Here is an 11,831-nt window from a genome sequence, read left to right on the forward strand (position 1 = left end):
ATTTGCTGGTGCTCCTCGTGTACCAGCCATTATTCTCATCGCTTCAAGTGTGTGTACTCAGTTACTCCTCATAGCTAGGTGTGCTGTGAGTTAGGTGTGCTTGTGATCTCCATATGGCAGAGGGGGCAGCAGAGGCCCCAGGGGGACCAGGTCACACCTAGGAAGAGGGACTCAGGCAGCCTTTCTCCTGAGCCTGTGTGACTGGTCACCAATCTCTACTGACAGCAGGAAGCAGGGACGTATCCGGCATCCTGCACAGATGGTACTCCCCAAGTTAGCTCCCTGGGCTCCCAAAATGCTTTTCATGTGCTATTATATATAGCACACATTCATTGAACACTTGACGATGTGCCAGCCTTGACACTTGAAACATTATCTTAATTCATCTTCACAACCACTCTATGAAGGTGAGATGACCAGTGTCCCCATCACACAGATGGGAAAGGCAAGGCACAGAGGTTACACAGCCAGTGGGGGTCCAGGAGGAGACCCCAAGTGGGCTGCCTCTGGAACCCATGCTCCAAACCATAGCATTTGACTTCTCTTTCTCTGTCTCACCCACCATCTTTGTTCTCCTTTTTCTTCTTTGAGGTCTTTCTGTCTCTCTCTCTCACATATACACACAAACACATACACACACACACACGCACACACATGCACACACAGAGGCATTTTGGGGGTTTTGTTTGTTTATTTTTAATTTTTTATTTCCATGGGTTGTTAGGGAACAGGTGGTGTTTAGTTACATGAGTTAGCTCTTTAGTGGTGATTTGTGAGATTTTGGTGCACCCATCACCCAGGCAGCATACACTGAATCCAATTTGTAGCCTTTTGTCCCTCACCCCCTCCCCACCCTTTCCCCCTAAATCCCCAGAGTCCATTGTATCATTCTCATGCCTTTGCATTCGCACAGGATAGCTCCCGCTTATGAGCGAGAACATACAATGTTTGGTTTTCCATTCCTGAGTTACTTCACTTAGAATAACAGTCTCCAGCCGGGCACGGTGGCTCAAGCCTGTAATCCCAGCACTTTGGGAGGCCGAGACGGGCGGATCACGAGGTCAAGAGATCGAGACCATCCTGGCTAACATGGTGAAACCCCGTCTCTACCAAAAAAATACAAAAAACTAGCCAGGCATGGTAGCGGGTGCCTGTAGTCCCAGCTACTTGGGAGGCTGAGGCAGGAGAATGGTGCAGACCCGGGAGGCGGAGCTTGCAGTGAGCTGAGATCTGGCCACTGCACTCCAGCCTGGGCGACAGAGCGAGACTCCATCTCAAAAAAAAGAAAAAAAAGAATAACAGTCTCCAATCTCACCCAGCTTGCTGCAAATGCCATTAGTTCATTCCTTTTTATTGCTGAGTAGTATTCCACCGTATATATACCACAGTCTTTATCCACTCATTAATAGATAGGCATTTGGGTTGGTTCCACATTTTTGCAGCTGCAAATTGTGCTGCTATAAACATGCATCACACAGGTATTTTTTGAAATGCATCCCTTCTCACGGCCATTGGCTACACCAGCCAGCACAGCATGGAAGGAGAAGATGAGAAGAGATGCCCAAGAGACTAGAAACCTCCTTGCAACCCAGCAAGTCTGTGCAGGTCTGTGAGTGTAGACTGTATCCCCTAATGGGGATTGATCCTAATTCATCCTAATGATGAATCAAATCCCGGATGGGATAAGAGCTTAACACTAGGCACAGAAAATAAGGAACCTGTCCCCCGCCACACACATACCTGATTATGGTGACTATTTTGATTCAAGGTCATTACTCGCACAGGGAACAGGTAAGGCAGCAGCATGGCCTGGCTGTGCGGGCCCTGGAGAGAGGTCTTAGTGGGCACAGGACGATCAATGAGGGACAGGGCCTTAGAGATCATGTACTCCAACCCCATCAGAGTGCAGATCTGAGGACAGAGCGGGGATAACACACGCTCAGGTCCCATGGAGAGCCAGGCAAAGAATGCACAGCAGGCCCAGGTCTCCTGACCTACCCCAGTCGTCACATCCCCACCTGCACTGACCACCAGCCCACCCTCCTCCACTGCCAGACACCTCAGGGGGCCCTGCGTGCCCTGTCTGGCCCGGCCTCCGGCTATGCCCACCGTGAAGCACCACGTCACAGCATGATGGCCACAGAGGCTGGGGCCCACCGAGGCACAAGATCAAAAAATGATTTGTCTAGGGAGTTTGGCCAAAAAGCGGATTTGCGAAGAACGGATAGCTCAGGCCACCCCTTCCAGAAGGCAAGATGTCACTTGCCTCCTGGGCACTTAGGATACTCTTTATTTCTGTCACCAGCACAGAAAATAATAAATTGCTCACAGTTCACTGACATCCTGCATTTTCTAAAGCGTCCACATTCCTCTTCCTGCTTAATCCCTGCAACCCCGTAAGGTAGATGGAGTTAGGATTTTCATCTCCATTCTACAGAAAAGGAAATGGGGGCCAGGAACACTAACCACTGGGGCTCCCCAAGCCTCAGGCCTAAGCCTCTCCTCATCCACGGGCAAGCTCTTCTGCGTGCCTGTGACACAGCTTCAACCCAGATGGCACCCCTGTGCTCCACATCTGCAGATGCAACTGCCTCACCCACGCTCCACGTGCACATCCCCAAGGCATCTCAAACTCAGCATGTCCAAAACCAAACCTTGATCTTCCTCCTCTACTCTCTTTTTTTGTTTGTTTGTTTTTTGTTTTGTTTTGTTGAGACAGAGTTTCACTCTTGTCGCCCAGGCTGGAGTGCAAAGGCACAATTTCAGTTCACTGCAACTCCCACCTCCCAGGTTCAATCGATTCTCCTGCCTCAGCCTCCCAAGTAGCTGGGTTTACAGGGATGCGCCACCACCTCTGGCTAATTTTGTAATTTTTTTAGTAGTGATGGGGTTTCACCATGTTGGCCAGACTGGTTTCGAACTCCTGACCTCAGGTGATCCACCGGCCTCGGTCTTCCAAAGTGCTGGGATTACAGGCGTGAGCCACCACACCCAGCCTCCTCCCCTTCTCTCTACTCACTGCTAGGCTGGGTCTTCTCCCAGTCCCCCAAGTGGTTTTTTTCCACCCAGCTGACAAGTCTGAAACCCAGAAGTTATCCTCAATGCCACCCTCTTCACTGCCCATATCCATCCATCAAGCTTCAGTTCACCTCCTAAACATCTCTCAAACACATCTGCCTCTGCCCATGCCCTTTGTACCTACCCTGGCCCAAGCACCGGCATCACTCCTCTCTGGTCAGCTGCAGCAGCCTTCTCGATGCTTCCCTGCAGCCAGCCTTGACCCCTTCATAACCCGTTTGCTTCTTAAGATGCAAATCAGATCATGACAACCTGCCTGTTCTAAGCGCTTTAAAGTTTCCCATTGCTCTCGGGATAAAGCTAAGCTCTTTAGCTCAACCCATGAGGTCCCACGTGGCCCAGACTGGCCTGCCTCCTCTCCTTTAGTGCTCCCCACACTCCTCCACTGGCTCCTCGTGATCCAGCCTCCTTCTAGGTCTGAACAAGTCATGCCTCCTCCACCCCGGCTCCTGCTGCTTTCTCTCCCACAGCCCTGCCTTCATTGTGCCTGGTTAGCTGCTCCTTATTCACTAGAGGTCAGATCCACCACCACTTCCTCAGGGAGGCCCATCCTGATCTCCACATAAGCTCAGAGGATGCTTTGAAGGGCAGCAAAGTGTAGAGCCTGAAAAGAAGGGAAGGGAATGCAGTGGTTAGATGCACAGACCCTAGAGTCAGACTGCCTGGATTCACAAACCTTGGATAAATGGCTTAACCTCTCCTTGCTTCAGTTTGGTCTCTGTATAATGGGCATAATTAAAGTACTTATTCAGGCCACATGTGGTGGTTCACGCCCGTACTGCCGGCACTTTGGGAGGCTGAGGCAGGCAGATCACTTAAGGTCAGAAGTTCGAGACCAGGCTGGCCAACATGGTGAAACCCCATCTGTACTAAAAATACACAAATTAGCCAGGCATGACGGCACATGGCCTGTAATCTCAGCTACTTGGGAGGCTGAGACACAAGAATCACTCAAACCCAGGAGGCGGAGGTTACAGTGAGCCGAGATCACGCCACTGCTCTCCAGCCCGGGCAACAGAGCAAGACTCTGTCTCAAAAAAAAAATAATAATAATTAAAAATTAAAAAATAAAAGCGTTGGATTTGAATCCGGGTCTATCACATTTCAGAGGCCATACTATTATATGCTGCTTAAGATAATGCAACAAGTAGAACTAAAATAAATTTTAAAAATAAAAATAATATAAAGTACTTACTTCATAGAGTTGTAATCAGAACTAACGAGCTTGTGTATGTGCAGTGCTCATAACAGTCTCGGCATACTCTAAGCTCTCTGTGGACATAGTTGTCTACATGTGACGTTAGCCTGTCACCCACCATCATGGTGCCATATAGGTACTTTTCTTTCATAGTATGTTACCAGGCTGTATGATTATCTGATGACATACGTGTCCTTCATGAGAGTGTAAGCTCTATAAGGCCTGTTTTGTACCCCTCATGTCTCTCATGCCAAGCCCAGGCCTGGCACAGTGGTGGGCACTTAGTCCATATTTGCTCACCGGACTCACAGTTAGCCTAGAGCAAAGCATCTCCCTGCCCCGGACCACGTGGTCTTTTTCCCAATACAGAGTATACTCTTGGCCAGAGGTGGCCAAGTATGACTAGCAGGCCAAATCCAGCCCAACCAGCCCACTACCGGATTTTTTTTTTTGTTTTTTGTTTTTTGAGATGGAGTCTCACTCACTCTGTCACCCACTGCCCAGGCTGGAGTGCAGTGGCTCCATCTCAGCTCACTGCAACTTCTGCCTCCTGGGTTCAAGCGATTCTCCTGCCTCAGCTTCCCGAGTAGCTGGGACTACAGGCACACACCACCACACCCGGCTAATTTTTGTATTTTTAGTAGAGATGGGGTTTCGCCATGTTGGCCATGCTGGTCTCGAATTCCTGACCTCAGGGGATCCACCCACCTCGGCCTCCCAAAGTGATTTTGTAAATAAAGTTGTAATGGAAGACAACCACGTTCATTTGTTTATATATTGTTTATGGCTGTTTATGTGCTACAACCGCAAAGTTAAGAAATTGCAACTGAGACCATATGGCCAGCAAAGACAAAAACATTTGCTGTCTTTCCCTTTACAGAACAAGTTTGCCAGTGTCAGCTTTAGGCATGTGTAATCTCCTTGAAGCCAAAGCCCATGGCTTCATGGGGTTGGTATAAGGCTTACACCACTCTTAGAACAAGGCCTAGTACAGGGGAAGGGCTCCATAATGTTGGCAGGTAATGTGAAGTGCCATATGCTTACTCATAGGAGACCAGTAAATATTTGTTCATAAAATAAATCAGATATTTTCTGCCCCTTGTGATAGATTTTGGCACCAAGACCAGGCCTGCCTTTGTGGAAAGTCAGGACGATTTATAGGGAAGTTATATCTGGACTGACATTTTGGGGAGAGGGACCTCAGAAATAAAAATTGCTACCTTTTACTGTGTACCTTCTAGTGTGAGACACAGTAAAAGGTAGGACCCAATTTAATTCTTTTTTTTTTTTCTTCTTGAGATGGAATCTCACTGTGACGCCCAGGCTGGAGTGCAATGGTGAGATCTCGGCTCACTGCAACCTCCGCCTCCCGCGTTCAAGCGATTCTTCTGCCTCAGCACCCCCGAGTAGCTGGGGCTACAGGCGTGCACCACTATGCCCAGCTAATTTTTTCATTTTTTGTAGAGAAGGGGTTTCACCATACTGGCCAGGCTGGTCTTGAACTCCTGACCTCAAGTGATCTACCCGCCTCACCCTCCCAAAGTGCTGGGATTACAGCGGTGAGCCGAGCCCAGCCCCAATTTAATTCTTATAATAGCACTTCTCAAACTTTCATATGCATGCAAATCTTGCTCCGGGGATCTTATTAAAATGCAGATTATGACTCAATTGGGGGAAAGAGCTGAGGGGCGGCATTTCTTTTTTTCTTTTTTTCTGAGATGGAGCCTCGCTCTGTCACCCAGGTTAGAGTGCAGTGGCACAATCTCAGTTTACTGCAACCTCCGCCTCCCGGGTTCAAGCAATTCTCCTGCCTCAGCCTCCCAAGTAGCTGGGATTACAAGTGCCCACCATCATGCCTGGCTAAATTTTGTATTTTTAGTAGAAGCAAGGCTTCGCCATGCTGGCCAGGTTGGTCTCGAACTCCTGACCGCAGGTGATCCGCTCGCCTCAGCCTCCCAAAGTACTAGGATTACAGGCAGGAGCCACCATGCCTGGCAGGACTGCCTTTCTAACTAGATGCCAGTGCTGCTGGGCCTCAGGCCGCACTTGCAGCAGCAAAGCCTTAAAACATTCCTATAAGCTAGAGATTATTTTTACTATTCCCATTTCACAGGATGGGGAAACTGAGGCTCAGAGCAGTAATGACTCCTGCCCAAGGGTCACACTTTTGATAAGTGACAAAGCCAGGAATCAAAGTCAAATGTGACTAACTCCAAAATCCCTATTCCATTTGTGACACTACCCAGCCAGAAATACCTCCTTCAAGAAACTTCTCCAATGTAGGAGTCCCTGCTTGCTCCTAAATCAGCTTCCTTCCCACCTGGATCTGGGCCCTGCCAAGTCTGGTGGCCTAAGCTATTTGTGCTTAGGTGCTATTTGTTAGTTGCCCACTGTTGTCTTTTTTTTTTTTTTTTTTGAGATGGAGTCTTGCTCTATTGCCCAGGCTGGGGTGCAGTGGCACGATCTCAGCTCACTGCAACCTCCGCCTCCCAAGTTCAAGCGATCCTCCTGCCTCAGCCCCCCTAGTAGCTGGGACTACAGGCACGCGCCACCATGCCCGGCTAATTTTTGTATTTTTTCAGTAGAGACAGGGTTTCACCATGTTAGCCAGGCTGGTTTCGAACGCCTGAATTCAGGTGATCCACCCACCTCGGCCTCCCAAAGTGCTGGGATTACAGGTGTGAGCCACCGCACCCGGCCTGTTGCCTTCTTTCTTGGCAAAGGGGCCTCTTCCAGGAGAGGCCAGAGCTTGGGGCTGGCTCTGCTGTGCCGAAGAGGCTTCTGTCTGTATTCCCCGCTGGTGGCCATTATTTAGAGCATGTCATACGCTGCCTCGGTGGCTTCTGAAGCCGTTCTGATTCCTCCACATTGCTCTTTGCTGGCTGCAACACAGCAGACCCCTCCCTCCTCTCCTGCCGCCCTCCATCTTGTCCACACATGCCTGGCCTCTGGCGCACACACGCATGCATCCCAGCTCCCTCCGCAGCCGACCCTCCCTCCCCCTGCCGGCAGGAAGGCTGAGCTGGGGCATCCGGGTTCCCACAGCGGATGGGGCGCAACTGGAAAAATCAAGCCCTGGGCTGCTGTGAGTCCATTTGCTCTGAGGACACAATTGGGTCGGCCACCTGCAGGCATCCCGTGGGTAGGAAGAGCCCATTTTCTTGGAGGGGGAAGGCCAGAGCCTTTCTTCTGCCTGTTCCTCTGAGCTGCTGCTGCTGCTGCCCCTAGGAAACCATACCGGCCTCTTTCTTTCCTTCCTTCTTTCTTCTGTCATTCCCCTTTGCGGCTGGCCAGGACCATGTCCACATGGAAAGGGCAGAGCTATTAGAAACTATCTAACTGCCGAGAGTGGTGGCTCAGGCCTATAATCCCAGCACTTTGGGAGGCCGGGTGGATCACCTGAGGTTAAGAGTTCGAGACCAGCCTGGCCAACATGGCGAAAACCCACCTCTACTAAAAATACAAGAAGTAGCCAGGCATGGTGGCAGGCGCCTATAATCCCAGCTGCTTGGGAGGCTGAGGCAGGAGAATTGCTTGAACCCAGAAGAGGGAGGTTGCACTGGGCCAAGATCATGCCACTGCACTCCGCCTGGGGTATAGAGCAAGAATCTCTCTCTAAAACAAACAAAAAGAAACCATCTAACGGTCCATACCCGATGTTACACAGGGGAAAAACAGAGGAGGCGCGTCACCTGCCTTAGCCACACAGCAAGTGAGTGGCACAGCTAGGACCCAAACCCAGTTCTCCAGGCTCTGTGGCGCCCACCCTTTCTGGGCTCCTTGGAAGTCACATAGGGAGACTACAGGGTGCTCCCAAAGTTGAGCTGGTCTGGATATGAATCCTGGTTCACTAGCTGGTGGCAGGGGAGTTTCTCTCTCTGAAACTCAGTTTTCTTGTTTGTAAATTGGGGCCAAAAAAAACACACGCTGCCGGGCTGTTATGAGGATGAAATTATATCATATATGTTAGGCACCCGCTCAAGACCCAACCCAGAGTGGATGCTTAACAAATATTCTCTCTCTTCTCCTGGGTTTTCAATGAGCTCTCACCATCCTCACTTGCTTATAAAGATGCAAGTTAAGGTGGCTTTTTAGTCATGCATGTCTGTGCATGCATGGGTGTGGATGTGGGTGTGTTTGGGCTGGGGGATCAGGTTGAGGACACAGCGTGTTGTCTTAGCAATGATTTGCAAGGAGAGAACACCTCCCTTCGTCTGGGGAGGGAGAAACCCCATCCCGCCCAAGAGAAGGAGGGTGCTGAGGCTGCAGAGTAGCCCAGCCGCCTCAGGCCCCCATCCTCCCACCCCTGCTTCCCTATACGCAGCTCGGTTTTGCCCCAAGAGCTCTGCCCTTCTTCAAGTCCCCCCAGATAACCCACTCACCCATTCGTGAGCAGTGTAGACTATGCTGCAGATCCATGACTGGGACAGAAGAAGGGTTTTTACATCACACACATCGCAGCAAACTGCCTAAAATCCCCTTTCAACGCCTGTAATCCCAGCACTTTGGGAGGCCGAGGCGGGCAGACCGCTTGAGTTCAGGAGTTCAAGACCAGCCTGGTCAACATGGCGAAACCCTGTCTCTACTAAAAATACAAAAACTAGCCGGGTGTGATGGTGCACACCTGTAATCCCAGCTACTTGGGAGGCTGAGGCAGGAGAATCGCTTGAACCCGGGAGGTGGAGAATGCAGTGAGCCAAGATCACACCACTACGCTCCAGCCTGGGCAACAGAGCAAGGCTCCATCTCAAAAAATAAAAATAAAAATAAATTTTAAAAAAGAAAAAGAAAAATCCCTACAGTTCTATATAGAGAAATTCTCTTCTCACGGATCCTTCTTGAACACACTGCCACCCAAAGGGGTGGGGACGGGGATGGGGATAAGAGGAAGCTCCACTCCTGGCACCTTCCCCTCCAAAACCAACCTCCCTGACCAATCCCTGGGCTTGGCCAGAGGGTCCTGTAATTTATCAGGACTCGACTTCCTTAGAAGCCACTTAAGCAACATTTAAAGAAGACATCTTTGGCTGGGCACAACACTTTGGTAGCCCAAGGTGGGCAGATCACGAGGTCAGGAGTTCGAGATCAGCCTGGCCAACATAGTGAACCCCCTTCTCTACTAAAAGAACAAAAATTAGCCAGGCATGGTGGTACACGCCTGTAATCCCAGCTACTTGGGAGGCTGAGGCAGGAGAATCACTTGAACCCAGGAGGCAGAGGTTGCAGTGAGCCGAGATCACCCCACTGCACTCCAGCCTGGGCAACGGGGAGACTCTGTCTCAAAAAATAATAATAATAAAAAAGACATATTTTCCCTCACCCCTGCCTCAAGCCGGCTCTGCCACCTGCCTGGCCCATGGCTCCCAGGACACAGAGCTGGGTCCTGAGGTCACTAGCTGCCTATTTGAATTTGGATAGAAAAAAAAAAATGTTTTACTTTGCAAAGACACTTTGTGAAGGGCTCCCCAACACCTCTGGGTCCTCATTCAGGTGCTACTCCCCCCACAAACACATGTAACCCTGGCCTCTGCCCTTAGCTGCCTGCCCTACTTTTCCCCCATCCATTCCCAACTATAGGAGCCCTGGCCCTCACCTTCTGTGTCTCCCTTTTCATTACCATATTCTTTTCTTCTCCGGTCCTGTTTGTCAGTCCTTATCTGGAAGGGTTTCTCTTCTTACTTTGTTTTCTTTGCAACATGCCTGTTCCTTCCTTCTGGACCACAACCCCATGTTTATTCACTTAATGAGCTTCTATTGGCAGCCTACTGTGTCGCTGGACAGAGAGGATAAAGAGAAGAAATGTTTTCTTTGTAAAGTCCCAGTCCTTGCCTCATGACCCATGGTTCATGGTGGAAGCATATGTATACACCAATATTTATTATAATATCATGCGTTGAATGTTTATTATAGACGCCAGAAACCTATCTAAGTGCATTGCCTGAATCAACTCATTTAATCCTCACAACAATCTTAGGAGCTTGGCATTATTACCACCCCTGCTTAACAGATGGGGAAACTGAGGCACACAGAGGTGAGATACATTTTTTATTGCACAGCTAATAAATGCTGCAGCCAGAAACAAATCCAAGCCATGTGGTTCCACCTAACCACTATACCACACTGCCTCTCAACGTGCCCAAGGGCCCCAACGCGTAGATGAGGGAGCTCGTAATTTTGCCTAAGGAAGTCAGGGAAGGCTTTACAGAAGAGGGGACTTAGAGCTGGGTTTTAAAGGATGAAGAAGAGTTTGCTGACTGAAGAATAGGAAAGACATTCCAGTAGGAAGCTCTGTGTTTCAAAAGTCAGCAGCATGAAATGACACGTCATGGGAAGTTTGCTGTGGTGGGACAAGAGAGAACATGAGGACTGGGAGCCGTGGGAGCTGGAAGAGGGCAGAGGCCAAGTCACACAGGGCCCTGTGTGCCTGATGGCATGCTGGAGTTTGGCCCTGGAGGCACTGGGGAGCTCCTACAGGGCTGTGAGCTGGGCAGTGGCTTGCTTGCTGTCTCTCTCTCCCTGGGATTGCAAAGCAGCCCTCCTCTAAGGCTGTGTCCGTAAACCCCCAGCGCCTCAGGGCTGCTCTCCCACCTGCCTCTGTGCGCCTCAGTCTCACAGCCATGCCGTTCTCTTTCTCCCTGACTCTGTGTTCCACAGGGGCCGTGAGGGCCTCAAGCATTTTCCCGATCCTGAGTGTGATTCTGCTTTTCATGGGTGGCCTCTGCATCGCAGCCAGCGAGTTCTACAAAACTCGACACAACATCATCCTGAGTGCCGGCATCTTCTTTGTGTCTGCAGGTAACAGCCACTGATCTGAGTGGGCTGGAGTCCAGGCCTGCCACTGGGAAGAAGGCTGGGGTCTGGGTGCTTAGGGGCCACGAGGGCCTGACAGAGAGAGATGGGGAGACAGGAGAGGAATCTCCAGGACTTGCACTAGGTCGTGTTGCAGGGGAGAAAGGTTGTGGTGGGGGCTCCTGTCCTGTAGCAACGCCTGAGCCTCCACCAAATCCTCCAGGAGCATCCCCATATCCCATCCCTTGGCCCAGTGGCCCATCTTCTTCCCACCACTTGGAAAAAGGCCCAAATCCCCGCTTCCTCTCAGGGTACTTGGCCAATTGCCACTTGCCCTTCTCCCTCCTGGTGCAAGTAAACCCATGAGGAGGCTGGAGAGAGGGCACCCAAGTACCTCGCTGTTCCAACCCCTATGGGATACTCAGCTTCACCTTGGAAACCGAGGGTGGACTCTCCCCTCACTGTTCCACCCAGGTGGGAGCAGGCAGGCACCCACATCCAGATGTCTGAGCCCAGTTACATGACAGATGAGTCACACTCACTTCAGATGCCAGAAAAAGAACCTGGGTGTAGCCTGAGCCATTTAATAAGAATGACCAACATCAGGCCGGGTGCAGTGGCTCATGCTTGCAATCCCAGCACTTTGGGAGGCTGAGACAGGAGGATTGCTTGAGCTCAGGAGTTCGAGACCAGCCTGGGCAACATAGCGAGGCCTCAAGACCGTGTCTCTACAAAAAATTTTTTCTTTTAATTAGCTGGGCGTGGT

At 50.5% G+C, this 11,831-nt stretch overlaps 1 protein-coding gene across 1 annotated transcript in view; it reads left to right on the forward strand.

Annotated features, from left to right (window-relative positions):
* Positions 1-11,831, forward strand: part of CACNG2 (calcium voltage-gated channel auxiliary subunit gamma 2) — a 142,747-nt gene that overhangs the window by 125,788 nt on the left and 5,128 nt on the right. Inside the window, exon 3 of the mRNA XM_031656336.1 lies at positions 10,931-11,071. Within this exon, the coding sequence (XP_031512196.1) occupies positions 10,931-11,071 (141 nt within the window). The remainder of the gene's footprint in view (positions 1-10,930; positions 11,072-11,831) is intronic.

Source organism: Papio anubis, chromosome 16 (assembly GCF_008728515.1).
Source record: "Papio anubis isolate 15944 chromosome 16, Panubis1.0, whole genome shotgun sequence".
Lineage (NCBI taxonomy): Eukaryota > Metazoa > Chordata > Mammalia > Primates > Cercopithecidae > Papio > Papio anubis.